Below are 24,644 nucleotides of genomic sequence, written 5' to 3'. Positions count from 1 at the left end.
GGAGTCAGGAGTTCACCTGTGCAGGGATTTGGGTACCTGGGCAGGACAGGTGCCACCGCATCGGCCAGACCCGCGACGTGCACATCTACAGGTGAGCACACCTGGGAGGCAAGTTAGGAGCTCACCTGGAGCTCACCTGTAGCACCTGGAGCTCACCTGTGCAGGGATTTGGGAGTCAGGAGCTCACCTGTAGCACCTGGAGAAGCACCTGGAGCTCACCTGTGTGGCTGAATGGGAGTTAGGAGCTCACCTGTGCAGGTAGTTGGGATTTAGGAGCTCACCTGGAGCCCCTGGAGGTCACCTGTGCTAGTTGGAGAAGCACCTGGAGCTCACCTGGGCAGGTGTTTGGGATTTAGGAGCTCACCTGTAGCACCTGGAGCTCACCTGGGCAGGTGTTTGGGAGTTACAGACTCACCTGTGCAGGTTGATCTGGGAGCGCACCATTGAGGAGAACATTCTCAAGAGCCCATACCTGTGTCCATACCTGTGTCCCTCACCTCTGTCCCTCACCTGTGTCCATACCTGTGTCACTCACCTGTGTCTCACCTGTGTCTCACCTGTGTCCCTCACCTGTGTCTCACCTGTTCCTCTCACCTGTGCAGGTTGATCTCGGAGCGCACCGTTGAGGAGAACATTCTCAAGAGCCCATACCTGTGTCCATACCTGTGTCCATACCTGTGTCCATACCTGTGTCCATACCTGTGTCCCTCACCTGTCCCTCTCACCTGTCCGTCTCACCTGTGCAGGTTGATCTCGGAGCGCACGGTTGAGGAGAACATTCTCAAGAGTCCATACCTGTGTCCATACCTGTGTCCATACGTGTGTGTCTCACCTGTGTCCATACCTGTGTCCATCTCACCTGTGTCCATCTCACCTGTGCAGGTTGATCTCGGAGCGCACCGTTGAGGAGAACATTCTCAGGAGCCCGTACCTGTCCCTCACCTGTCCCTTACCTGTGTCCATACCTGTGTCCATACCTGTGTCCATACCTGTGTCTCACCTGTGTCTCACCTGTGCAGGTTGATCTCAGAGCGCACGGTTGAGGAGAACATTCTCAAGAGTCCATACCTGTGTCCATACCTGTGTCCATACCTGTGTCTCACCTGTGTCTCACCTGTCCCTCACCTGTGTCCATACCTGTGTCCATACCTGTGTCCATACCTGTGTCCCTCACCTGTGTCACTCACCTGTCCCTCACCTGTGTCCATACCTGTGTCTCACCTGTCCCTCACCTGTGTCTCACCTGTGTCTCACCTGTGCAGGTTGATCTCGGAGCGCACCGTTGAGGAGAACATTCTCAAGAGCCCATACCTGTGTCCATACCTGTGTCCATACCTGTCCCTCACCTGTGTCCATACCTGTCCCTCACCTGTCCATCTCACCTGTGCAGGTTGATCTCGGAGCGCACGGTTGAGGAGAACATTCTCAAGAGCCCATACCTGTGTCCATACCTGTGTCCCTCACCTGTCCCTCACCTGTCCCTCACCTGTCCATCTCACCTGTCTGTCTCACCTGTGCAGGTTGATCTCGGAGCGCACGGTTGAGGAGAACATTCTCAAGAAGGCCAATCAGAAGCGGCTCCTGGGGGACATGGCCATCGAGGGCGGCAACTTCACCACGGCCTACTTCAAACAGGTGAGGCCCCGCCCCCCGACAGGTGAGACCCCGCCCCCGGCAGGTGAGACCCCGCCCCCTGACAGGTGAGGCCCCGCCCCTGACAGGTGAGACCCTGACAGGTGAGGCCCCGCCCCTGACAGGTGAGACCCCGCCCCCAGCAGGTGAGACCCCTGACAGGGGAGGCCCCGCCCCCGGCAGGTGAGGCCCCGCCCCCCAACAGGTGAGACCCTGACAGGTGAGACCCCACCCCCAACATGTGAGACCCCGCCCCCAGAAGGTGAGGCCCCACCCCCTGACAGGTGAGGCCCCGCCCCTGACAGGTGAGACCCCGCCCCTGACAGGTGAGACCCCGCCCCCATCAGGTGAGACCCTGACAGGTGAGGGCGGGACCCCAACCTGGGAGGGGTTTGGGGGTCCCAGGTGGGTTCCAGGTGTGGAGGAACCTCCTGAGGGCACCTTTGGGGTGTTCAGGTCCCCCCAGGTGTCCCCAGGTGTGTTTTTTGTCCCCAGGTGAGGTTCAGGTGGGTTCAGGTGTCCCCAGGTGTGTCCCCAAGTGCCCCCAGCTTCCCCCAGGTGTCCCCATGTGAGGTTCAGGTGGGTCTGGGTCGGTTCTGGGTGTGCCCAGGTGTCCCCAGCTGTCCCTAGGCGTCCCCAGGTGTCCCAGGTGTGTGCCCAGGTGTGCCCCCAGGTGTCCCCAGGTGTGCCCAGCTGTCCCTAGGGGTGTGCCCAGGTGTGCCCCCAGGTGCCCCCAGCTGTCCCCAGGTACCCCCAGGTGTGTGCCCAGGTGTCCCCAGGTGTCCCCAGCTGTCCCCAGGTGTGTCCCTAGGTGTGTCCCCAGCTGTGCCCAGGTGCCCCCAGGTGCGCCCAGGTGCCCCCAGGTGTGCCCAGCTGTCCCCAGGTGCCCCCAGCTGTCCCCAGGTGTGCCCAGGTGTGCCCAGCTGCCCCCAGGTGTGTCCCTAGGGGTGTCCCCAGGTGTCCCCAGCTGTGCCCAGGTGCCCCCAGGTGTGCCCAGGTGCCCCCAGGTGTGCCCAGGTGTGCCCAGCTGTCCCTAGGGGTGTCCCCAGGTGCCCCCAGCTGCCCCCAGGTGTGCCCAGGTACCCCCAGCTGCCCCCAGGTGTCCCCAGGTGCCCCCAGGTGCGCCCAGGTGTGCCCAGGTGTGTCCCCAGGTGTGTCTCAGGTGCCCCCAGCTGTCCCCAGGTGTGTCCCTAGGGGTGCCCCCAGCTGCCCCCAGGTACCCCCAGGTGCGCCCAGGTGTGCCCAGCTGCCCCCAGGTGTGCCCAGGTGTTCCCAGGTGTGTCCCTAGGGGTGTCCCCAGGTGCCCCCAGCTGCCCCCAGGTGTGTCCCAGCTGCCCCCAGGTGCCCCCAGGTGTCCCCAGCTGTCCCCAGCTGTCCCCAGCTGCCCCCAGGTGCCCCCAGCTGCCCCCAGGTGTCCCCAGGTGCCCCCAGGTACCCCCAGGTGCCCCCAGGTGTGCCCAGGTGCCCCCAGGTGCCCCCAGGTGTCCCCAGGTGTGCCCAGCTGTCCCCAGGTGTCCCCAGCTGTCCCCAGGTGTGTCCCTAGGGGTGTCCCCAGGTGTCCCCAGGTGTGCCCAGGTGCGCCCAGGTGCGCCCAGGTGTGCCCAGGTGTGTCCCCAGCTGCCCCCAGGTGTGCCCAGGTGCCCCCAGGTGTGCCCAGGTGTGCCCAGGTGTGCCCGTGCCCGCAGCAAACCATCCGCGAGCTGTTCGACATGGCGCCCGAGGAGCCGGCCCGGGAGCGGGGGGACGGCGACGGGGGACAGGGGCACGGACGGACACAGGGACCGCGGGACGGACGGACACAGGGACAGGGACGCGCCCGAGGACGACGAGGACCCCGCGGCCACCAGGAGGACGCACATCCTGGAGCAGGTGAGGGGCACCTGGCACAGGTGGGGTCATCGAGGTACCCAAAATGGACCCAAAAATGGACACAAAAGAGGTCAAAAATGGACCCAAAAATGGCCCCAGAATGGCCCCAAAAGAGCCCAAAAATGGACCCAAAAATGGCCCTAAAAGAGCTCAAAAACAGACCTAAAATGGCCCCAAAAGGGCCCAAAAATGGACCTAAAGTGACCCAAAATGGACCCAAAAATGGACCCAAAATGAGCCCAAAAATGGACTCCAAAATGGACCCAAAATGGACCCAAAATGGACCCAAAAGGGCCCAAAAATGGGCCCAAAAATGGCCCAAAAGTGGCCCCAAAAGGGCCCCAAAAATAGACCCAAAATGGCCCCAAAAATGGTTCCAAAAATGGACCCAGAATGGACCCAAAAGAGCCCAAAAATGGCCCAAAAGAGCCCAAAAATGGACCCAGAATGGACCCAAAAATGGACCCAAAATGTCCCCGAAATGGACCCAAAAATGGCCCCAAACGGGCCCAAAAATGGACCCAAAAATGGCCCAAAATGGACCCAGAATGGCCCCAAAAGAGCCCAAAAATGGCCCCAAAATGGACCCAGAATGGACCCAAAATACCCCAAAATGGCCCAAAAATGGACCCAAGATGGCTCCAATATGGACCCAAAAATGGACTCAAAAATGGCCCCAAAAGAGCCCAAAATGGACTCAAAAATGGACTCAAAACGGCCCCAAAAGAACCAAAAAATCGACCCAAAAATGACCCAAAATGGTCCCAAAAGAGCCCAAAAATGGACCTAAAATGGCCCCGAAATGGCCCCAAAGGAGCCCAAAAAAGGACCCAGAATGGCCCCAAAATGTCCCCAAAACTGGACCTAAAATGGCCCCAAAAGAGCCCAAAAATGGCCCAAAATGGACCCAGAAATGGCCCCAAAACGGCCCCAAAAGAGCCCCAAAATGGCCCCAAAAATGGCCCAAAAAGAGACCAAAAATGGCCCCAAAATGGACCCAGAATGCACCCAAAATGCCCCAAAATGGCCCAAAAATGGACCCAAGATGGCTCCAAAATGGACCCAAAAATGGACTCAAAAATGCCCCCAAATGGCCCCAAAAATGGTCCTAAAAGAGGCCAAAAATGGACCAAAAATGGCCCAAAATGGCCCCAAAATGGCCCCAAAAAAGGCCCTAAAAGAGCTCAAAAACAGACCTAAAATGGCCCCAAAAGGGCCCAAAAATGGACCCAAAGGGGCCCAAAATGGACCCAAAAATGGCCCCAAAAGAGCTCAAAAATAGACCTAAAATGGCCCCAAAAGGGCCCAAAAATGGACCCAAAGGGGCCCAAAAGGGCCCAAAAATGACCTAAAAATGGCCCAAAATGGATCCAGAATGGGCCCAAAAGAGCCCAAAAATGGACCCAAAAATGGCCCCAGAATGGACCCAAAAATGGCCCCAAAAATGGTTCCAAAAATGGACCCAAAATGGACACAAAAGAGCCCAAAAATGGCCCCAAAAATGGACCCAAAAAGGCCCAAAAATGACCTAAAAATGGCCCAAAATGGACCCAAAAATGGCCCCAAAAATGGACCCAAAAGAGCCCAAAAGGGCCCAAAAATGGACCCAAAAGAGCCCAAAAGGACCCAAAAATGGACCCAAAATGACCCAATATGGACCCAAAAATGGCCCAATATGTCCCCGAATGGCCACAGTGTCCCCAGTGTCCCCGATGTCCCCAAACGGTCCCCAAAATGGACCCTCAATGTCCCCAAATGGCCCCAAATGTCCCCAATGTGCCCAGTCCCAATTTTCCGCCATTTCCCCCCATTTTTCCGCCATTTTTCGTCCAATTTTTTTCCCCGTTTTTTCCCAATTTTTCCCTCATTTGTCCCCAACGATGTCCCCAATGTCCCCCCAATGCCCCCGATGTCCCCAGTCCCATTTTTTCCAATTTTCTGCCATTTTTTTCCCAATGTCCCCAGTGTCCCCCCAATGTCCTGAATGTCCCCAATGTCCCCAGTCCCAATTTTCTGCCATTTTTCCGCCATTTTTCACCCAATTTTTTCACTGTTTTTTCCCAATTTTTCTCCAATGTCCCCAATGTCCCCCCAATGTCTCCAATGTCCTCCAATGTCCCCCCAATGTCCCCAATGTCCCCAATGTCCCCAGTCCCATTTTTCCCCAATTTTCCACCATTTTCTCCCCATTTTTCGTCCCATTTTTTCCCAATTTTTTCACCATTTTTTGTCAAATTTTCTCCCATTTTTCCTCAATGCTCCCCAATGTCCCCAGTCCCATTTTTCTGCCATTTTTCATCTAATTTTTTCCCAATTTTTTCACTGTTTTTTCCCAATTTTCTCCCATTTTCCCCAATGTCCCCAATGTCCCCAACCCCATTTTTTCTGAATTTTCCACCATTTTTTCCCAATGTTCCCCATTTTTGCTCAATGTCCCCAGTCCCAATTTTCCGCCATTTTTCCGCCATTTTCTCCGCCATTTTTCGTCCAATTTTTTCCCAATTTTTTCTCCCCTTTATCCCAATTTTTCCCCCATTTTTTCTCAACGTCCCCAATGTCCCCAATGCCTCCAATGTCCCCAATGTTCCCAGTGCCATTTTTCCGCCATTTTTCGTCCAATTTTTTCCCAATTTTTTTCACTGTTTTTTCCCAAATTTTCCCCCATTTTTCCCCAATGCCCCCAATGTCCCCCCAATGTCCCCCCAGTGTCCCCAGTCCCAATTTTCCGCCATTTTCCCACCAATTTTCCGCCATTTCTCTGCCATTTTCCCGCCATTTTTCTGCCATTTTTCGTCCAGTTTTTTCCCAATTTTTTCACCGTTTTTTCCCAATTTTCCCCCATTTTTCCCCACTGCTGTCCCCAGGCTCTGTGCGGGGCCGAGGACCCCGAGGACATCCGGGCGGCCTCACAGGCCCAGGCCGAGCACGTGGCCCCAATGTCCCCCCAATGTCCCCAATGTCCCCAGTCCCATTTTCCCCCAATTTTCCACCATTTTTCCCCAATTTTCCACCATTTTCTCCCCATTTTTCATCCAATTTTTTTCCCCCATTTTTACCCAGTGTCCCCCCAATGTCCCCAATGTCCCCAGGCCCAATTTTCCGCCATTTTCCCACCATTTTTCCGCCATTTTCCCGCCATTTTTCTGCCATTTTTCGTCCAATTTTCGTCCAATTTTTTCCCAATTTTTTCACCGTTTTTTCCCCACCCTCTTTTCTCAATGTCCCCAGTGTCCCCCAATGTCCCCAATGCCTCCAATGTCCCCAATGTCCCCAGTCCCATTTTACCCAATTTTCCGCCTTTTTTCCACCATTTTCTCCCCATTTTTCATCCAATTTTTTTCCCCCATTTTTACCCAATGCCCCCCCAATGTCCCCAATGTCCCCAGTCCCAATTTTCCGCCATTTTCCCACCATTTTTCCGCCATTTCTCTGCCATTTTTCGTCCAATTTTCGTCCAATTTTCGTCCAATTTTTTCCCAATTTTTTCACCATTTTTTCACCAATTTTCCCCCAATTTTCCCCAATGTCCCCAATGCTGTCCCCAGGCTCTGTGTGGGGCCGAGGACCCCGAGGACATCCGGGCGGCCTCGCAGGCCCAGGCCGAGCACGTGGCCCCAATGTCCCCCCAATGTCCCCAGTGTCCCCAGTCCCATTTTCCCCCAATTTTCCACCATTTTTCCCCAGTTTTCTCCCCATTTTCTCCCCATTTTTCATCCAATTTTTTTCTCCCATTTTTACCCAATGTCCCCCCAATGTCCCCAATGTCCCCAGTCCCAATTTTCCGCCATTTTCCCACCATTTTTCCACCATTTCTCTGCCATTTTCCCACCATTTTTCTCCCATTTTTCTGCCATTTTTCGTCCAATTTTCATCCAATTTTTTCCCAATTTTCCCCCATTTTTCCCCACTGCTGTCCCCAGGCTCTGTGCGGGGCCGAGGACCCCGAGGACATCCGGGCGGCCTCGCAGGCCCAGGCCGAGCACGTGGCCCCATTGTCCCCAATGTCCCCTCAATGTCCCCAATGTCCCCAGTCCCATTTTCCCACCATTTTTCCGCCATTTTTCTGCCATTTTTCGTCCAATTTTCGTCCGATTTTTTCCCAATTTTTTCCCATTTTTTCTGAATGCCCCCCAGTGTCCCCAATCCCATTTTTTCCCAAGTTTTCTCCCATTTTTTCCCAATGTCCCCAATGCCTCCATTGTCCCCCCAGTGTCCCCAGTGTCCCCAATGTCCCCAATGTCCCCAGTCCCATTTTTCCACCATTTTTCGTCCAATTTTCGTCCAATTTTCGTCCAATTTTCGTCCAATTTTTTCACCGTTTTTTCCCCAATTTTCCCCCATTTTCTCTCAACGTCCCCAATGTCCCCAATGCTGTCCCCAATGTCCCCAGGCTCTGTGCGGGGCCGAGGACCCCGAGGACATCCGGGCGGCCTCGCAGGCCCAGGCCGAGCACGTGGCCCCAATGTCCCCAATGTCCCCCCAATGTCCCCCCAATGTCCCCCCAATCCCATTTTTCCCAATTTTCTGCCATTTTTCTGCCATTTTCTCCCCATTTTTCATCCAAATTTTTCCCAATTTTCTCCCATTTTTTTCCCAGTGTCCCCCCAGTGTCCCCCCAATGTCCCCAATGTCCCCAGTCCCAATTTTCCGCCATTTTCCCACCATTTTTCCGCCATTTCTCTGCCATTTTTCCGCCATTTTTCCGCCATTTTTCCGCCATTTTTCTGCCATTTTTCGTCCAATTTTCGTCCAATTTTTTCCCAATTTTTTTACCGTTTTTTCCCAATTTTTCCCCAACGCTGTCCCCAATGCTGTCCCCAGGCTCTGTGCGGGGCCGAGGACCCCGAGGACATCCGGGCGGCCTCGCAGGCCCAGGCCGAGCACGCGGCCCCATTGTCCCCAATGTCCCCCCAATGTCCCCATTTTTCCCAATTTTCCGCCATTTTCCCACCATTTTCCCGCCATTTTTCTCCCCATTTTTCGTCCAATTTTTTCCCCGTTTTTCCCCAATTTTTCCCCCATTTTTTCTCAATGTCCCCCAATGTCCCCAAATGTCCCCAATGCCTCCAATGTCCCCAGTGTCCCCAGTCCCATTTTCCCCCAATTTTCCACCATTTTTCCCCAATTTTCCACCATTTTCTCCCCATTTTTCATCCAATTTTTTTCCCCCATTTTTACCCAATGTCCCCCCAATGTCCCCAGTCCCAATTTTCCGCCATTTTCCCACCATTTTTCCACCATTTCTCTGTCATTTTCCCACCATTTTTCCGCCATTTTTCTGCCATTTTTCGTCCAATTTTCGTCCAGTTTTTTCCCAATTTTTTCACCAATTTTCCCCCAATTTTCCCCCATTTTTCCCCACTGCTGTCCCCAGGCTCTGTGCGGGGCCGAGGACCCCGAGGACATCCGGGCGGCCTCGCAGGCCCAGGCCGAGCACGTGGCCCCATTGTCCCCAATGTCCCCTCAATGTCCCCAATGTCCCCCCAATGTCCCCAGTGTCCCCAGTCCCATTTTCCCCCAATTTTCCACCATTTTTCCCCAATTTTCCACCATTTTCTCCCCATTTTTCATCCAATTTTTTTCCCCCATTTTTACCCAATGCCCCCCCAATGTCCCCCCAATGTCCCCAGTCCCAATTTTCCGCCATTTTTCTCCCATTTTTCCCCCATTTTTCGTCCATTTTTTTCCCAATTTTCCCCCATTTTTCCCCAATGTCCCCCCAATGTCTCCAATATCTCCAATGTCCCCCCAATGTCCCCAGTCCCAATTTTCTACCATTTTTCGTCTAGTTTTTTCCCAATTTTTTCACTGTTTTTTCCCAAATTTTCCCCCATTTTTCCCCAATGTCCCCAATGTCCCCAATCCCATTTTTTCTGAATTTTCCACCTTTTTTTCCCAATGTTCCCCATTTTTGCTCAATGTCCCCAATGCCCCCAGTGTCCCCAGTCCCAATTTTCCGCCATTTTCCCACCATTTTTCCGCCAATTTTCCCCCATTTTTCATCCAATTTTTTCCCAATTTTTTCACCATTTTTTCCCAATTTTCCCCCATTTTTTTCCCCAATGTCCCCAACCCCCCTGATTGTCCCCAATGTCCCCTGTGCTGTCCCCAGGCTCTGTGCGGGGCCGAGGACCCCGAGGACATCCGGGCGGCCTCACAGGCCCAGGCCGAGCACGTGGCCCTATTGTCCCCAATGTCCCCCCAATGTCCCCATTTTTCCCAATTTTCCGCCATTTTCCCACCATTTTCCCGCCATTTTTCTGCCATTTTTCTCCCCGTTTTTCCCCAATTTTTCCCCCATTTCTTCTCAATGTCCCCAGTGTCCCCCAATGTCCGCAATGCCTCGAATGTCCCCAGTGTCCCCAGTCCCATTTTTTCCCAATTTTCCGCCATTTTTCCACCATTTTCTCCCAATTTTTCGTCCAAATTTCCCCCAATTTTCTCCCATTTTTCCCCAGTGTCCCCCCAATGTCCCCAATGTCCCCAATGTCCCCAGTCCCATTTTTCCCAATTTTCTGCCATTTTCTCCCCATTTTTCGTCCAATTTTTTCCCAATTTTCTCCCATTTTTTCTCAATATCCCCCCAATGTCCCCAATGTCCCCAGTCCCAATTTTCCGCCATTTTCCCACCATTTTTCCACCATTTCTCTGCCATTTTCCCACCATTTTTCTCCCATTTTTCTGCCATTTTTCGTCCAATTTTCATCCAATTTTTTCCCAATTTTCCCCCATTTTTCCCCACTGCTGTCCCCAGGCTCTGTGCGGGGCCGAGGACCCCGAGGACATCCGGGCGGCCTCGCAGGCCCAGGCCGAGCACGTGGCCCCAATGTCCCCAATGTCCCCCCAATGTCCCCAGCCCCATTTTCCACCATTTTTCCCACATTTTCTCCCCATTTTTCATCCAAATTTTTCCCATTTTTCTGCCATTTTTCGTCCAATTTTCGTCCAATTTTTTCCCAATTTTTTCACCGTTTTTCCCCAATTTTCCCCCATTTTTCCCCAATGCTGTCCCCAGGCTCTGTGCGGGGCCGAGGACCCCGAGGACATCCGGGCGGCCTCGCAGGCCCAGGCCGAGCACGTGGCCCCATTGTCCCCAATGTCCCCTCAATGTCCCCAATGTCCCCAGTCCCATTTTCCCACCATTTTTCCGCCATTTTTCTGCCATTTTTCGTCCAATTTTCGTCCGATTTTTTCCCAATTTTCTCCCATTTTTTCTGAATGCCCCCCAGTGTCCCCAATCCCATTTTTTCCCAATTTTCTCCCATTTTTTTCTCAATGCCCCCCAATGTCCCCAGTCCCATTTTTCCGCCATTTTCTCCCCATTTTTCATCCAATTTTTTCACCATTTTTTCCCAAGTTTTCTCCCATTTTTTCCCAATGTCCCCAATGCCTCCATTGTCCCCCCAGTGTCCCCAGTGTCCCCAATGTCCCCAATGTCCCCAGTCCCATTTTTCCGCCATTTTTCTGCCATTTTTCGTCCAATTTTCATCCAATTTTTTCCCAATTTTTTCACCCTTTTTTCCCCAATTTTCCCCCATTTTTCCCCAATGTCCCCAACGCTGTCCCCCGTGCTGTCCCCAGGCTCTGTGCGGGGCCGAGGACCCCGAGGACATCCGGGCGGCCTCGCAGGCCCAGGCCGAGCACGTGGCCGCCATGGCCGAGTTCAGCGAGAGCCCCAGCCCCGAGGGAGCCCCCGAGGAGGAGCTGAGCAAGGCCGAGCAGGAAATCGCGGCGCTCGTGGAACAGGTGAGGGACACACCTGGAGACAGCTGGGACACACCTGGGACAGGTGAGGGTGGAGGAGCTGAGCAAGGCCGAGCAGGAAATCGCGGCGCTGGTGGAACAGGTGAGGGACACCTGGGGCAGGTGGGACACACCTGGGGACAGCTGGACAGGTGAGGGACACCTGGGACAGATAAAACACACCTGGGACAGGTTAGGACAGGTAAAACACACTGGGGATGTGAGGGTGGAGGAGCTGAGCAAGGCCAAGCAGGAAATCGCGGCACTGGTGGAACAGGTGAGGAGACACACCTGGGGACACACCTGGGACACCTGGGACACACCTGGGGACACCTGGGGACACCTGAGATACACCTAGGGACACCTGGGGCAGGTGAGGGTGGAGGAGCTGAGCCAGGCCGAGCAGGAGATCACGGCACTGGTGGAACAGGTGAGACACACCTGGGACAGCTGGGACACACCTGGGGGACAGCTGGGGACACCTGGACAGGTGAGGAACACCTGGGGCAGGTGAGACAGGTGAGGGACACCTGGGGCAGGTGAGGGTGGAGGAGCTGAGCAAGGCCAAGCAGGAGATCACGGCACTGGTGGAACAGGTGAGGGACACACCTGGGGACACACCTGGGGACACACCTGGGACACACATGAGCACACCTGAGACACACCTGGGGACACCTGAGACAGGTTAGGACAGATAAAACACACCTGGGGATGTGAGGGTGGAGGAGCTGAGCAAGGCCGAGCAGGAAATCGCGGCGCTGGTGGAACAGGTAAGGGACACACCTGGGGACACACCTGGGACAGGGGAGGGTGGAGGAGCTGAGCAAGGCCGAGCAGGAGATCGTGGCACTGGTGGAACAGGTGAGGGACACACCTGGGGACACACCTGGGACACCTGAGATACACCTAGGGACAGCTGGGGACACACCTGGGACACACCTGGGACACACCTGGGGACAGCTGGGGGACACCTGGGACACCTGGGGCACCTGGGGCAGGTGAGGGTGGAGGAGCTGAGCAAGGCCGAGCAGGAGATGGTGGCGCTGGTGGAACGGGTGAGACACACCTGGGGACACCTGGGACACACCTGAGACACAGTTGGGACACACCTGGGGACACCTGGGACACACCTGGGCACAGCTGGGGCAGGGGAGGGACACCTGGGGACAGCTGGGACACACCTGGGACACCTGGGGCAGGTGAGGGTGGAGGAGCTGAGCAAGGCTGAGCAGGAGATCGCGGCACTGGTGGAACAGGTGAGGGACACACCTGGGGACACACCTGGGACACACCTGGGGACACCTGAGACACACCTGAGACACACCTGGGACTGGTGAGGGGACACCTGGGACACACTGGGACACACCTGGGACACCTGGGACACCTGGGGCAGGTGAGGGTGGAGGAGCTGAGCAAGGCCAAGCAGGAGATGGCGGCGCTGGTGGAACAGGTGAGGGACACCTGGGGACACACCTGGGGACACCTGAGATAGGTTAGGACAGGTAAAACACACCTGGGCCAGGTGAGGGTGGAGGAGCTGAGCAAGGCCGAGCAGGAGATCGCAGCACTGGTGGAACAGGTGAGGGACACACCTGGGGACACAGCTGGGGACACCTGGGACACACCTGGGGACACCTGGGACAGATAAAACACACCTGGGACAGGTTAGGACAGGTAAAACACACCTGGGGCAGGTGAGGGAGGAGGAGCTGAGCAAGGCCGAGCAGGAGATGGCGGCGCTGGTGGAACAGGTGAGGGACACCTGGGGACACACCTGGGACACACCTGGAACACCTGAGATACACCTAGGGACACCTGGGGCAGGTGAGGGTGGAGGAGCTGAGCAAGGCCGAGCAGGAAATCGCGGCACTGGTGGAACAGGTGAGGGACACACCTGGGGACACCTGGGGACAGCTGGGGACACCTGAGACACACCTGGGCACACCTGGGGACAGCTGGGACTAAAAGAATCAGAAAAAAAATCCTTAAAAAATCAGAAAAAAAAATAAAATCAGAAAAAAATCCCTAAAAAACTGGAAAAATTCCCTAAAAAATCAGAAAAAAAACAGAAAAAAAAAATCAAAAAAAATTCCCTAAAAATCAGCAAAAAATCTGAAAAAAATCAGAAAAAAATCCCTAAAAAATTGGAAAAAATTCAGAAAAAAAAAATCAGAAAAAAATCAGAAAAAAATCCGTAAAAAAATCCCTAAAAATCAGAAAAAAAGCCCCAAAATTAACGGGGGGAAAAAATGGGACCCCTAAGTTTGGGGAGGGGGCAGCACCCAAAAAAAAAATTCTGGTTCAAAAAAAGCCCCAAAAAGCCCCAAATTCCCCCCCAAAAAATCATTTAAAAAAAAAATAATCAAAAAAGCCCCCACTTTTCTCCCCTCCCCCTTTAATTTCGGGAGGAGATTCATTAATTTGGGGACGATTTTTTGGGGGCATTTGGGGCTTTTTTTGAACCGGGATTTTTTTGGGGCGGGTCCCTCCCATCCCGAATTTTTTTTTGGGGGGGGGTCCCCAGGGTCCTGCTGACCCCTCCCCATAATAATTTTTATTTTTTTTCCAGCTGACCCCCATCGAGCGCTACGCCATGAACTTCCTGGAGGCCTCGCTCGAGGACGTCAGCAGGGAGGAGCTGAAGCAGGCCGAGGTTTTTGGGGGGGTCCCAAAGGGGTTTTGGGGGGTCCCAAATGGGTTTGGGGGTCCCAAAAATATCTGGGGGGGGTCTTAGAGGGGATTGGGGGGGGCCCAGAGGGATTTGGAGGGATTTTGAAGGGGATTTTGGGGGGTTTTGGGGTTTTTTTGGGGTTTTTTGGGGGCTTTTGGGGGCTTTTTGGGGGGGGTCCTGGGGGGGCTTGAAGGGGTCCCAGAGGGGTTTTGGGGGGGGGTCCCAAAGGAGTTTGGGGGGTCCCAAAAGGGTTTGGGGGTCCCAAAAATATTTGGGTGGGGTCTTAGAGGGGATTTGGGGGGCCCCAGAGGGATTTTGAAGGGGTTTTGGGGGGGTTTTTGGGGGATTTTGGGGTTTTTTGGGGTTTTTTGGGGGGGTCCTGGGGGGCTTGAAGGGGTCCCAGAGGGGTTTTGGAGGGGGGGTCCCAAATGGGGTTTGGGGGGTCCCAAATGGGTTTGGGGTCCCAAAAATATCTGGGGGGGGTCTTAGAGGGGATTTGGGGGGCCCCAGAGGGATTTGGAGGGATTTTTTGGGGGGATTTTGGGGTTTTTTGGGGTTTTTTGGGGGCTTTTTGGGGGGGGTCCTGGGGGGGCTTGAAGGGGTCCCAGAGGGGTTTTGGGGGGGTCCTGGGGGGTCCCAAATGGGATTTTGGAGGTTCCAGAAAGGTTTGGGGGGTCCCAATGGGGTTTTGGGGGGCTTGGGGGGGGTCCCAAATGGGGTTTGGGTCTTTTTGGGGTGGTCCTGAGGGGGTTTTTGGGGTCCGAGATGGGGTTTGAGTGGTCCCAGAGGGGTTTTGGGGGGTCCCAAAGGGGTTTGGGTGTTCTTGGGATGGTCCTGGGGGGTTTAGGGGGTCCCCCAGGGATTTTGGGGGGTCCCAAAGGGGTTTGGGGGTTCTTGGGGTGGTCCTGAAGGGGGTTGGGGGGTCCCAAAGGGATTTTGGGGGGTTCCAGTGGGGGTTTGGGGGGTCCTGGAGAGGTTTTGGGGCTTCTTGGGGGCATTTTGGGGAGTCCTTGGGGGGAAACCTGGGGATCCTGGGGGGTCCTGGGGGGGTCCTGGGGGGATTTTGGGGTTTTTTTTTGGGGGGGTCCTGGGGTGATTTTGGGGTGTCCCAATGGGGTTTGGGAGCTCCTGAGGGGTTTTGAGGGGTCTTGGGGGGTTTTGGGCGGTGCTGGGGAGGTTTTAGGGGTCGTGGAGAATTTCTGGGAGCATTTCAAGGGGTCCCAGTTGAGTCTGAGGGTCCCCAAATTGGGTCTGGGATTCCCAAATTGACTCTGGGGATCCCCAAATTGGGTCTGGGGTTCCCAAATTGGGTCTGGGGGTCCCCAGATTGAGTCTGGGGGTGCCCAAATTGGGTCTGGGGGTGCTGAGTTGAGTCTGGGTTTCCCCAAATTGGGTCTGGGGTTCCCAAATTTGGTCTGAGGTCGCCAAATTGGGCCTGGGGGTCCCCAATTGGGTCTGGGGTTCCCCAAATTGACTCTGGGGGTTCCCAAATTGGGTCTGGGGGTCCCCAAATTGGGTCTGGGGTCTCACCTTTGCCCCGCCCCCTCAGGAGCAGGTGGAGGCCGCCCGCAAGGACATCGACCAGGCCAAGGGGGGCGGGGGGCGCTTCCGGCTGCCCCCCGAGGAAGAGGAGGAGGAGGAGGAGGAGGAGGAAGAGCCCTCAGGGGGCGTGGCCAACGCCGGGGGCGGAGCTTTAACCCTGGAGGAGGCGGAGCTTAGCGCGGAGAAAGGGGCGGAGCAAAGGGCTGGAGGAGGAGGAGGAGGGGGCGGGGCCCGGAAGTTGCGAAGGGCCCGGGGTTTGCCCCGCCCACCTCACCCCACGCGGGCCAGTCAGCGCTTGAGGGCGGTGACGTCACCCGTGACGTCACAGAGTTCGGAAACGCCCCCTGTGACGTCACAACCCGGCCCTGTGACGTCGTCGCCGCCGGCGGCCGCCGCCGTGGTGACGTCATCGCCGCCGCCCGCTGGTGACGTCATCGCCGCCGCCTCCTCAAGCCACGCCCCCGCCCTCCCCGCCGTCGCCTCCCCCGGTGACGTCATCGCCGCCGCCACAAGCCACGCCCCCGCCCTCCCCTCCCCCTCCTCCTCCCGTGACGTCATCGCCGCCTCCCGTGACGTCACCGCCGCCTCCCCTGCCCGAATCCCCGCCCCCTCCTGTGACGTCATCACCGCCTCCTCCTCCCAAATCCCCGCCCCCTCCGACTTCACCAAAGGAGGCGGGGCTTGAAGAGGTCGGCCCCGCCCCGCCGCCCCCCGTGGCCCCGCCCCCTCGGCGCCGCCGCAGCGCCGACGTCGAGATCCGGCAGAGCCAAAAATCCGGCCCGGCCGCCAAAGTGCTCCGGACCCTCCCCGGCCGATTGGTCACCGTCCTCGAGGCCCCGCCCCCTTCCTCCGAAAGGGGCGGAGGCTCCCGAGGCGCCCGGCGCCGCCCCCGGGCCGCCCCCCAGGCCACGCCCCCTTCCTCATTAGCATCGGCCCCGCCCACCAAGCGCCGCCGGGGCCGCCCACCCAAGCGGAGGCTGCTGGGAGGGGGCGGGGCCAGGGCGAGGCGGCGGCGCCAATCCGGGACTGCCCCACAACGCTCCGCCCACTCGCAAGAAAGGGGGCGTGGCCGGCGGCGTGGGCGTCCAATCAGGGGCCCAGGGGGCGGGGCCGAGGAGGAGTCCCCGCCCCGGAAGCGGCGTCGGGGGCGGCCGCCCAAGATGGCGTCGCCCGAGCATGGTGGGGGTGAGGAAGGGGAGGGGTCAACGAGTCCCCGCCCACCATCGCCAGCCCCGCCCAGATCCACCCGGGCACGCCCCGGAGCGCCCTTGGCTCCGCCCCTTCAGAGGGAGCCACGGAGGAGGCCACGCCCACCCGATGACAGCAGCGAGGAGGGCGTGGCTTCATCGGGAGGGGGCGTGGCCAGGCGTAGGGAGCCCCTCCCACAACCCCCGGTTAAAAGGCGGAGAGGGGGTGGGGCTAACGCTGGCCCCGCCCCTGCCAGGAGGAGGCGGCGTGGGCGGGGCTCCCCCTTGGCCCCGCCCCGCCGGATGCAGCCCCCCCGGCGCTGCGCTGGCCCCGCCCAGGCTGGGGGAGGGGCGGCGCCACAGGACCCCCCCGCCGGGGTGGGGGCGGGGCTGAGGGGGAGGAAGGGCAAGACGTGATGGGCGGGGCAAGATGGCGGCAATGGCGGCGGGAAATGGGGAAGATGGCCGACGCAAGATAGGGGCAGAAAATGGCCGATAATTATGGGATACAAAATGGCCGACTTTTGTAAAACGCAAAATGGCTGCCAATTGTTGGAGAAGGACAAAATGTCCGACCATGGCGATAGGGGCACAAAATGGCCGATGATTGTGAGATACAAAATGGCCGACAATTGTGGGAGGGGCCCAAAATGGCCGACGATTGTGAGATACAAAATGGCCGACGATTGTGGGAGAGGGACAAAATGGCCGACCATGGTGGGTCACAAAATGGCCGACAATTGTGAGGCACAAAATGGCTGACGATTGTGAGATACAAAATGGCCGACAATTTTGTGAGGGGCACAAAATGGCCGACGATTGTTTGAAAGGGACAAAATGGCCAACGATTGTGGGAGGAGGACAAAATGGCCGACGATTGTGGGATACAAAATGGCCGACAATTGTGGGAGGGGCCCAAAATGGCCGACGATTGTGGGACACAAAATGGCTGCCAGGGTAAATGTGGAACGGTTGATGGGGCACAAAATGGCCGACAGCGGCCTGGATGTGGTCACGTGATCTGTGGGCAATTCCAATATGGCCGACAGGGTAAACTTTGATCCACTTCAGTACAGCTGGCTAGGTGACCTTCGATTGACCCCAATATGGCCGACAAGGTGACCTTTAAATGACCCCAATATGGCTGCCACCGTGGCCTTTGATTGACCCAAATATGGCCGCCATGATGACCTTTGATTGACCCCAATATGGCTGCCACTATGGCTTTTAAATGACCCTAATATGGTGGACATGGTGACCTTTGATTGACTCCAATATGGCCGCCATGAAATGGGGCGGGGTCACAAAATGGCCGCCAGGGCAGTTTCAAGATGGCTGCCAGGAATAACCTTTAAATGACCCCAAGATGGCCGCCTCAGTGAATCCAAGATGGCCGACTTCGCCATGACGTCATAAGCGGCAGCCATCTTAAAAGCAGCGACGTCATCAGCGGCCATTTTGTGACTGTAGTGGCCATCTTGCTCCACCCAGCCGCCATCTTGAACCTGGCGGCCATCTTGTTTCTTGGCAGCCATCTTGATCTGATTGTCACATGACCTGGCGGCCATCTTGAATTTATCACGTGACCTGGCAGCCATCTTGGCCACAAGAAGAGGCAAAAACTTGGCGGCCATTTTGCTTCCTGGCGGCCATCTTGACTGGCCAACACGTGACCTGGCAGCCATCTTGACTCCTGGCAGCCATCTTGATTGATGGCGGCCATTTTGATACGAGCTGACCACAAAACCCGGCAGCCATCTTGGTTCCTGGCAGCCATCTTGACTACGAGCAGACCACAAAACCCGGCGGCCATCTTGATTTCCGGCAGCCATCTTGTCCACGAACTGACAGTGAAACCCGGCGGCCATCTTGATTCCTGCCAACTGTCATCACTCCTGGTGGCCATCTTGATTTTCGGCGGCCATCTTGACTACCAGCTGACCACAAAACCCGGTGGCCATCTTGGTTTTTGGCAGCCATCTTGACTACAAGGAGACCACAAAACCCGGCAGCCATCTTGACTCCCACCAACTCCCGTGACTCTCGGCAGCCATCTTGATTCCTGGTGGCCATTTTGATATGACCTTACCACAAAACCCGGCAGCCATCTTGGTTCTTCCAACTCCTGTGAACTCCAGCAACCATTTTGATTCCCGGCGGCCATCTTGACTATGAGAAGACCACAACACCTGGTGGCCATCTTGATTTTTGGCGGCCATCTTGGCTATGAGCAGACCACAACACCCGGTGGCCATCTTGGTTTCCGGCAGCCATCTTGACTCCAAGCAGGCCACAAAACCCAGCAGCCATCTTGGTTCTTGGCGGCCATCTTGACTATGTGCAGACCACAACACCTGGCAGCCATCTTGATTCCCGGCGGCCATCTTGACTACAAGCACAGCAAAAATCCTGGCGGCCATCTTGATTCCCAGCAGCCATCTTGACTCCTTCCAACTCCCATGGTTCCTGGCAGCCATCTTGATTCCCGGCGGCCATCTTGACTATGAGCAGACCACAAATCCCGGTGGCCATCTTGCCTCCCGGCGGCCATCTTGTCCAAGAGCTGACAGTGAAACCCAGCGGCCATCTTGGTTTCGTCAAACTCCCGTGACTTCCGGCAACCATCTTGATTTTCGGCGGCCATCTTGACGCCCACCAACTCCCGTCACTCCTAGCAGCCATCTTGATTCCCGGCGGCCATCTTGACTACGAGCAGACTACAACACCTGGCGGCCATCTTGACTCCCGGCGGCCATCTTGACTACGAGCAGAACCGCAAATCCCGGTGGCCATCTTGCCTCCCGGCGGCCATCTTGTTTCAGGACCGTGCCCAGCAGAGTCGAGGGGGAGGGAGGCGGGGTCCGGGGGGGTGGGGGAGGGGCGTTTTCCCCCCCTCCCCCCTTCGTTGTAAAATTGGTTCCTTTTGAACCCCATCTATGCAAATGTGCTTTGTGCTGGGCCGGGGGGGCGGGGCCAACTTTTTGGGGGTGGGGGAGGGGTCCCGGCGGGGGGGGGATTTTCCTGCCCCTCCCCCACCCTGTCCAGGCGGCGCTCGAGGCTTTTCCTGTGATGAATAAAAAAAAGGGTTAAAAAATCCCAATTTTGGGGACCCCCCTGGGAAAAAGATTTTGGGGTGGGGGGAGGGGGAGTTGGGGGGGGTGGGGGAGGGGATTTGGGTTTTTTTGGGGGAGGGGATTTTGGGGTTCCCCGAGAGATTTTGGGGGTCCCCAGAGGGATTTTTGGGGGGGTCCCCAGGGGTTTGCAGAGAGGTTTTAGGGGTGAAGGGAATTCGGGGAGTTTTGGGGTTTTTTTGGGGATTTTTGGGGTTCCCAGAAAGATTTGGGGGGGTTTCCCAATGGATTTCAGAGAGATTTTGGGGTTTTTGGGGGAGTTTTGGGGTTCCAAGAGAGATTTTGGGGGTCCCCGATGGATTCCAGTGGGGTTTTGGGGTTCTTTTAAATGTGGGTGAAATTTTGGGTTTTTTTGGGGGAGTTTTGGGGTTTCCAGAGAGATTTTGGGGTTCCCCAATGGGTCCCAGAGGGATTTTGGGGTTCATTTGAAATTGGGGAGGATTTTGGGGTTTTTTTGGGGATCCTCAGGAGATCACAGAGACATTTTGGGGTTCTTTTAAATATGGGTGGAATTTTTGGGGTTTTTTTTGGGCATTTTGGCGGGGTCCCCAAGAGATCACAGAGAGTTTTTGGGGTTATTTTAGGTTTGAGGGAAATTTTGGGGTTTTTTAGGGAGTTTTGGGGTTCCCAGAGAGATTTTGTGGGTCCTATTAAACGTGGGTGGAATTTTGGGGTTTTTTGGGGATTTTTGGGGTTCCCAGAGAGATTTTCGGGGTCCCCAAGGGATCCCAGAGAAGTTTTGGGGTTCTTTTAAAAATGGGGGGAATTTTGGGATTTTTGGGGTTACCAGGGAGATTTTGGGGGTCCCCAGGCGATCACAGGTTTGGGGGATTCTTATAGGGTTGGGTGAAAATTTTGGGATTTTTGGGGGATTTTTTGGGGTTCCCAGAAAGATTTTGGGGGTCCCCAGGGGATCCCAGAGAGATTTTGGGGTTCTTTTAGGGCTTGGGGGGAGTTTGGGGGAGTTTGGGGTTCTCAAAGAGATTTGGGGGGTCCCCAGGGGGTTTCAGAGAGGTTTTGGGTTTCTTTTAAATGTGGGGGAAATTTTAGGGTGTTTTGGGGATTTTTGGGGGTCCTTGAGAATTTTTAGAGGGATTTGAGACATTTTTGGGGGATCAGGGGGAATTTTAGGGCATTTTTGGGGTCTCTGGGGAATTTTGGAGGTCTTAGAGTGATTTTTGGGGTCCTCAGGAAGATTTGGGGAGGAATTTTGGCCCTGGGGGGTCCCAGGTGGATTTTAGGGCAATTTGGGGGGGGTTTCAGGATTTTTGGGGAAGTTTCGGAGGGTTCTCAAGGATTATGGGGTAAATTTTGGAGCTCCCAAGGGGATTTTGGGGTGTCAATAGGGATTGGGGTATTTTTGGGGCCCCAGAGGATTTTTGGGGAATCCCCAAAACGGTTTTGGGGATTTTTGGGGATTTTAGGATTTTTGGGGAGTCCTGGGGATCTCAGAGATCTTAAAACGTCTCAAAGATGCTTTGGGAGATCCCGGGGTTCCCCAAAAGTCCCTGGGTGGCCCCAAAATTCCCAAAAAACTCCCCAAAACCGATTGTGGTCCCCACCGCCACCATCGCCGCTTTAAGAGCCTCCCATTTCCCCTTTAATACCAGCGGGCCCCCCCTTTTCAATCGCCGCTTTAAGGCCCTCCCGTTACTCCTTTAAGAGCCGCCAGCCCCTCCTTTTCCCGCCCTTCCGCGTTACCATGGCGACACAGGCTGGGCCAAAACAGCCCAACCAATCAGAGCGCGTAGAGACCGAGGTAGGGGCGTGGCTAGAGATAATCAGCCAATCAGGGTTGGCGGTGGGCGTGGCCTGTTCCTGAGGGGCGCTGACGGCGGCTCCGGCTCCGGTGAGATCTGAGGGAAGGGGGGCGGGACGGGCTCTTCAAAAAACCCCAAAATCGATGGAAATCGACCCAAAACGACCCAAAATTCCTTCAGAACCACCCCTAAAACCGCCTGGAGGCTTCCAGGGCCCCTCCGAGGCGCCTTTGCCGCCCTCGTCCCTCACGGTTCCCTCAGGCCGCCATTTTGTCGCCTGAGCTCTGAAAGGTCCGAAAATCGCTGAAATTTCCCCCAAATTTCGCCAAAAATGCCCCAGATTCCCTCCCCTGATCCCCTCGATTCCATCTTGTGACGCTCAGGTCATTTTGTGGTTCAAAAAAATCCAAATTTTTCCAAAAATTTTGTTCCGGGAGCGATCAGATCTCTCCCGGCAGCCACAAATGCTCCGAAATTTCCTCAAAATCCTCGGAAATTTCCTCAAAATCTCCCCAAAATCTTCTCAAAATCTTACAAAATCTCAGCAAAATTTAGAAAATTTCCCCCAAATCTTCCGAAATTTCTCCAAAATCTCCCCAAATTCCCGTCTTGGGACCCCCCTCGCGTCCCAAACATCCCAAAATTTTCATTTTTTCACCCCCAAATCCCTCAATTCTCCCCAAGAATCCCCCAAAATTTCAATGTTCTCCCCAAAATTGCCCAGAAAAGCAAAAATGTCGCTCAGAGGCTCCCCAGACCCTCAAGCTCCCCCGAAATTATTTTTAAAAATTTCAAGGTCTCCTTAAAAATTTTTTAAAAGCCCAAATTTGCTCGTTTTCCATGCAAAAATTTACAGAAAATCCGCCAAAATCAAATTCCCCCCAAATTCCCCTCAGAGCCCTCAAAATCTGCTCAGGACCCCCAAATTCCTCAAAATTTTCCCCAAATTTTCCCAAATTCCCTGAAATTTCCCCCAACCCCCCCCAAATCCTTCCTCAAAATGACCTAAAATCCCCCCAAAATCACCTTAAATTCCTCAAAAATTTCCTTAAATTCCACAAAATTCCCCCAATTTTCCTCAAACCTTCTAAAATCCCCCCAAAATCCCCAAGAATTCCCCTTAAATCCCCCCCAGACCCTCCCAAATCCCTCCTGGACCCCCAAAATACCTCAGAAATCACCTTAAATCCACCCAAAATCCCCAAAAAAATCCCCCAAAATCTCCTTAAGTCCCCCCAAAATCACCTTAAACCCCCCCAAATATTCCCAAAATTCCTGAAAAATCCCCCAAAATTACCAAAAAATCCCCGAAAAATCACATTAAAAATCCCCAAAATGCCCCAAAATGCCCCAAATTTCATTTTTTCACATTAAAACCCTCAAAAATCCCCCCAAAAATCCCCAAAAATCCCCAAAATGCCCCAAATTTCCCCCCCAGGTTCCCATGGCCGGGTTCGGGGCCAAACAGGGACCCCCAAAACCCGCAAAATCCCCCCCCAAATCCCCTCAAAAATCCCAAAAATCCCATTAAAAACCCTCAAAAATCCCCAAAAGTTCCCCAAAATGACCCAAAAATGCCCAAAATGCCCCAAAATCCCCCAAATTTCTCCTCCCAGGTTCCCATGGCCGGGATCGGGGCCAAGCGGGGACCCCCAAAATCCCCCCCAAAAAATCCCCAAAATCCCCCAAAACCCCTCAAAAATCCCCCAAAAATGACCCAAAAATCCCATTAAAAATCCCCCAAAAAATCCCCCGAAAATCTTTCCAAAATTCCCAAAAAATCCCTCAAAAATCACCTAAAATGACCCAAAATGCCCCAAAATGCCCCAAATTTCTCCCCCAGGTTCCCATGGCCGGGGTCGGGGCCAAGCGGGGACCCCCCAAAATCCCCCCAAAATCCCCAAAAACCCCCAAAAAAATCACCAAAAATCCCCAAAAAAATCACATTAAAAATCCCCAAAAAAATCCCAAAAATTCCCAAAAATCCCCAAAATCCCCAAATTTCCCCCCCAGGTTCCCATGGCCGGGGTCGGGGCCAAGCGGGGACCCCCAAAATCCCCCTAAAACTCCCCTAAAACTCCCCTAAAAATCACCAAAAATCCCCAAAAAATCCCAAAAAATCCCCCAAAAATCCCATTAAAACCCCCAGTAAACCCCCCAAAAATCCCATTAAAAACCCCTCAAAAATCCCCTAAAATAACCCAAAAATCCCCCAAAAATCCCCTAAAACCCTCCTAAAAATCACCAAAAATCCCCAAAAAATCCCATTAAAAATCCCAAAAATGCCCAAAATGACCCAAAATGCCCCAAATTTTCCCCCCAGGTTGCCATGGCCGGGGTCGGGGCCAAGTGGGGACCCCCCAAAATCCCCCCCAAAGTCCCCAAAAACCCCCCAAAAATCCCATTAAAACCCCCAAAATCCTCCAAAAATCACATTAAAAATCCCAAAAATCCCCTAAAATGACCTAGAAACCTCCCAAAAATCCCATTAAAAATCCCAAAAATCCCCAAAAAGACCCAAAATGCCCCAAATTTCCCCCCCAGGTTGCCATGGCCGGGGTCGGGGCCAAGCAGGGACCCCCCAAAATCCCCCCCAAAACCCCTCAAAAACCCCATTAAAACCCTCAAAAATCCCCCAAAAATCCCATTCAAACCCTCAAAAATCCCCCAAAAAATCCCCAAAAAATCCCCCAAAAATCCCCAAAATCCCCAAAAATCCCCAAAATCCCCAAAATCCCCAAATTTCTCCCCCCAGGTTCCCATGGCCGGGGTCGGGGCCAAGCGGGGACCCCCAAAAACCCCCCTAAAAATCCCCTAAAATCCCCCAAAAAATCACATTAAAAATCCCCAAAATGACCCAAAATCCCCTCCAAAAATCCCTAAAAAATGCTAAAAAATTCCCTAAAATGACCCAAAAAGACCCAAAACGCCCCAAATTTCCCCCCAGGTTCCCATGGCCGGGGTCAGGGCCAAGCGGGGACCCCCCAAAACCCCCCCCCAAAACCCCTCAAAAATCACCAAAAATTCCCCAAAAATCACAATAAATCCCCAAAAAAATCCCCAAAAAGACCCAAAAATCCCCAAAATGCCCCAAAATGCCCCAAATTTC

At 54.8% G+C, this 24,644-nt stretch overlaps 1 protein-coding gene across 1 annotated transcript in view; it reads left to right on the top strand.

Annotated features, from left to right (window-relative positions):
* Positions 1 to 19,740, top strand: part of LOC143691940 (helicase SRCAP-like) — a 37,503-nt gene extending 17,763 nt beyond the window's left edge. Inside the window, exons 6-11 of the mRNA XM_077171012.1 lie at positions 1,521 to 1,635; positions 3,318 to 3,367; positions 3,435 to 3,501; positions 11,083 to 11,247; positions 13,814 to 13,897; positions 15,465 to 19,740. Of these exons, the coding sequence (XP_077027127.1) occupies positions 1,521 to 1,635; positions 3,318 to 3,367; positions 3,435 to 3,501; positions 11,083 to 11,247; positions 13,814 to 13,897; positions 15,465 to 16,142 (1,159 nt within the window). The 3' untranslated portion in view covers positions 16,143 to 19,740. The remainder of the gene's footprint in view (positions 1 to 1,520; positions 1,636 to 3,317; positions 3,368 to 3,434; positions 3,502 to 11,082; positions 11,248 to 13,813; positions 13,898 to 15,464) is intronic.
* The last annotated feature ends 4,904 nt before the right edge of the window (positions 19,741 to 24,644 follow it).

The sequence above is a fragment of the Agelaius phoeniceus genome, chromosome 37, assembly GCF_051311805.1.
Source record: "Agelaius phoeniceus isolate bAgePho1 chromosome 37, bAgePho1.hap1, whole genome shotgun sequence".
Taxonomy (NCBI): domain Eukaryota; kingdom Metazoa; phylum Chordata; class Aves; order Passeriformes; family Icteridae; genus Agelaius; species Agelaius phoeniceus.
This window is presented reverse-complemented; position numbering and strand designations above follow the sequence as displayed.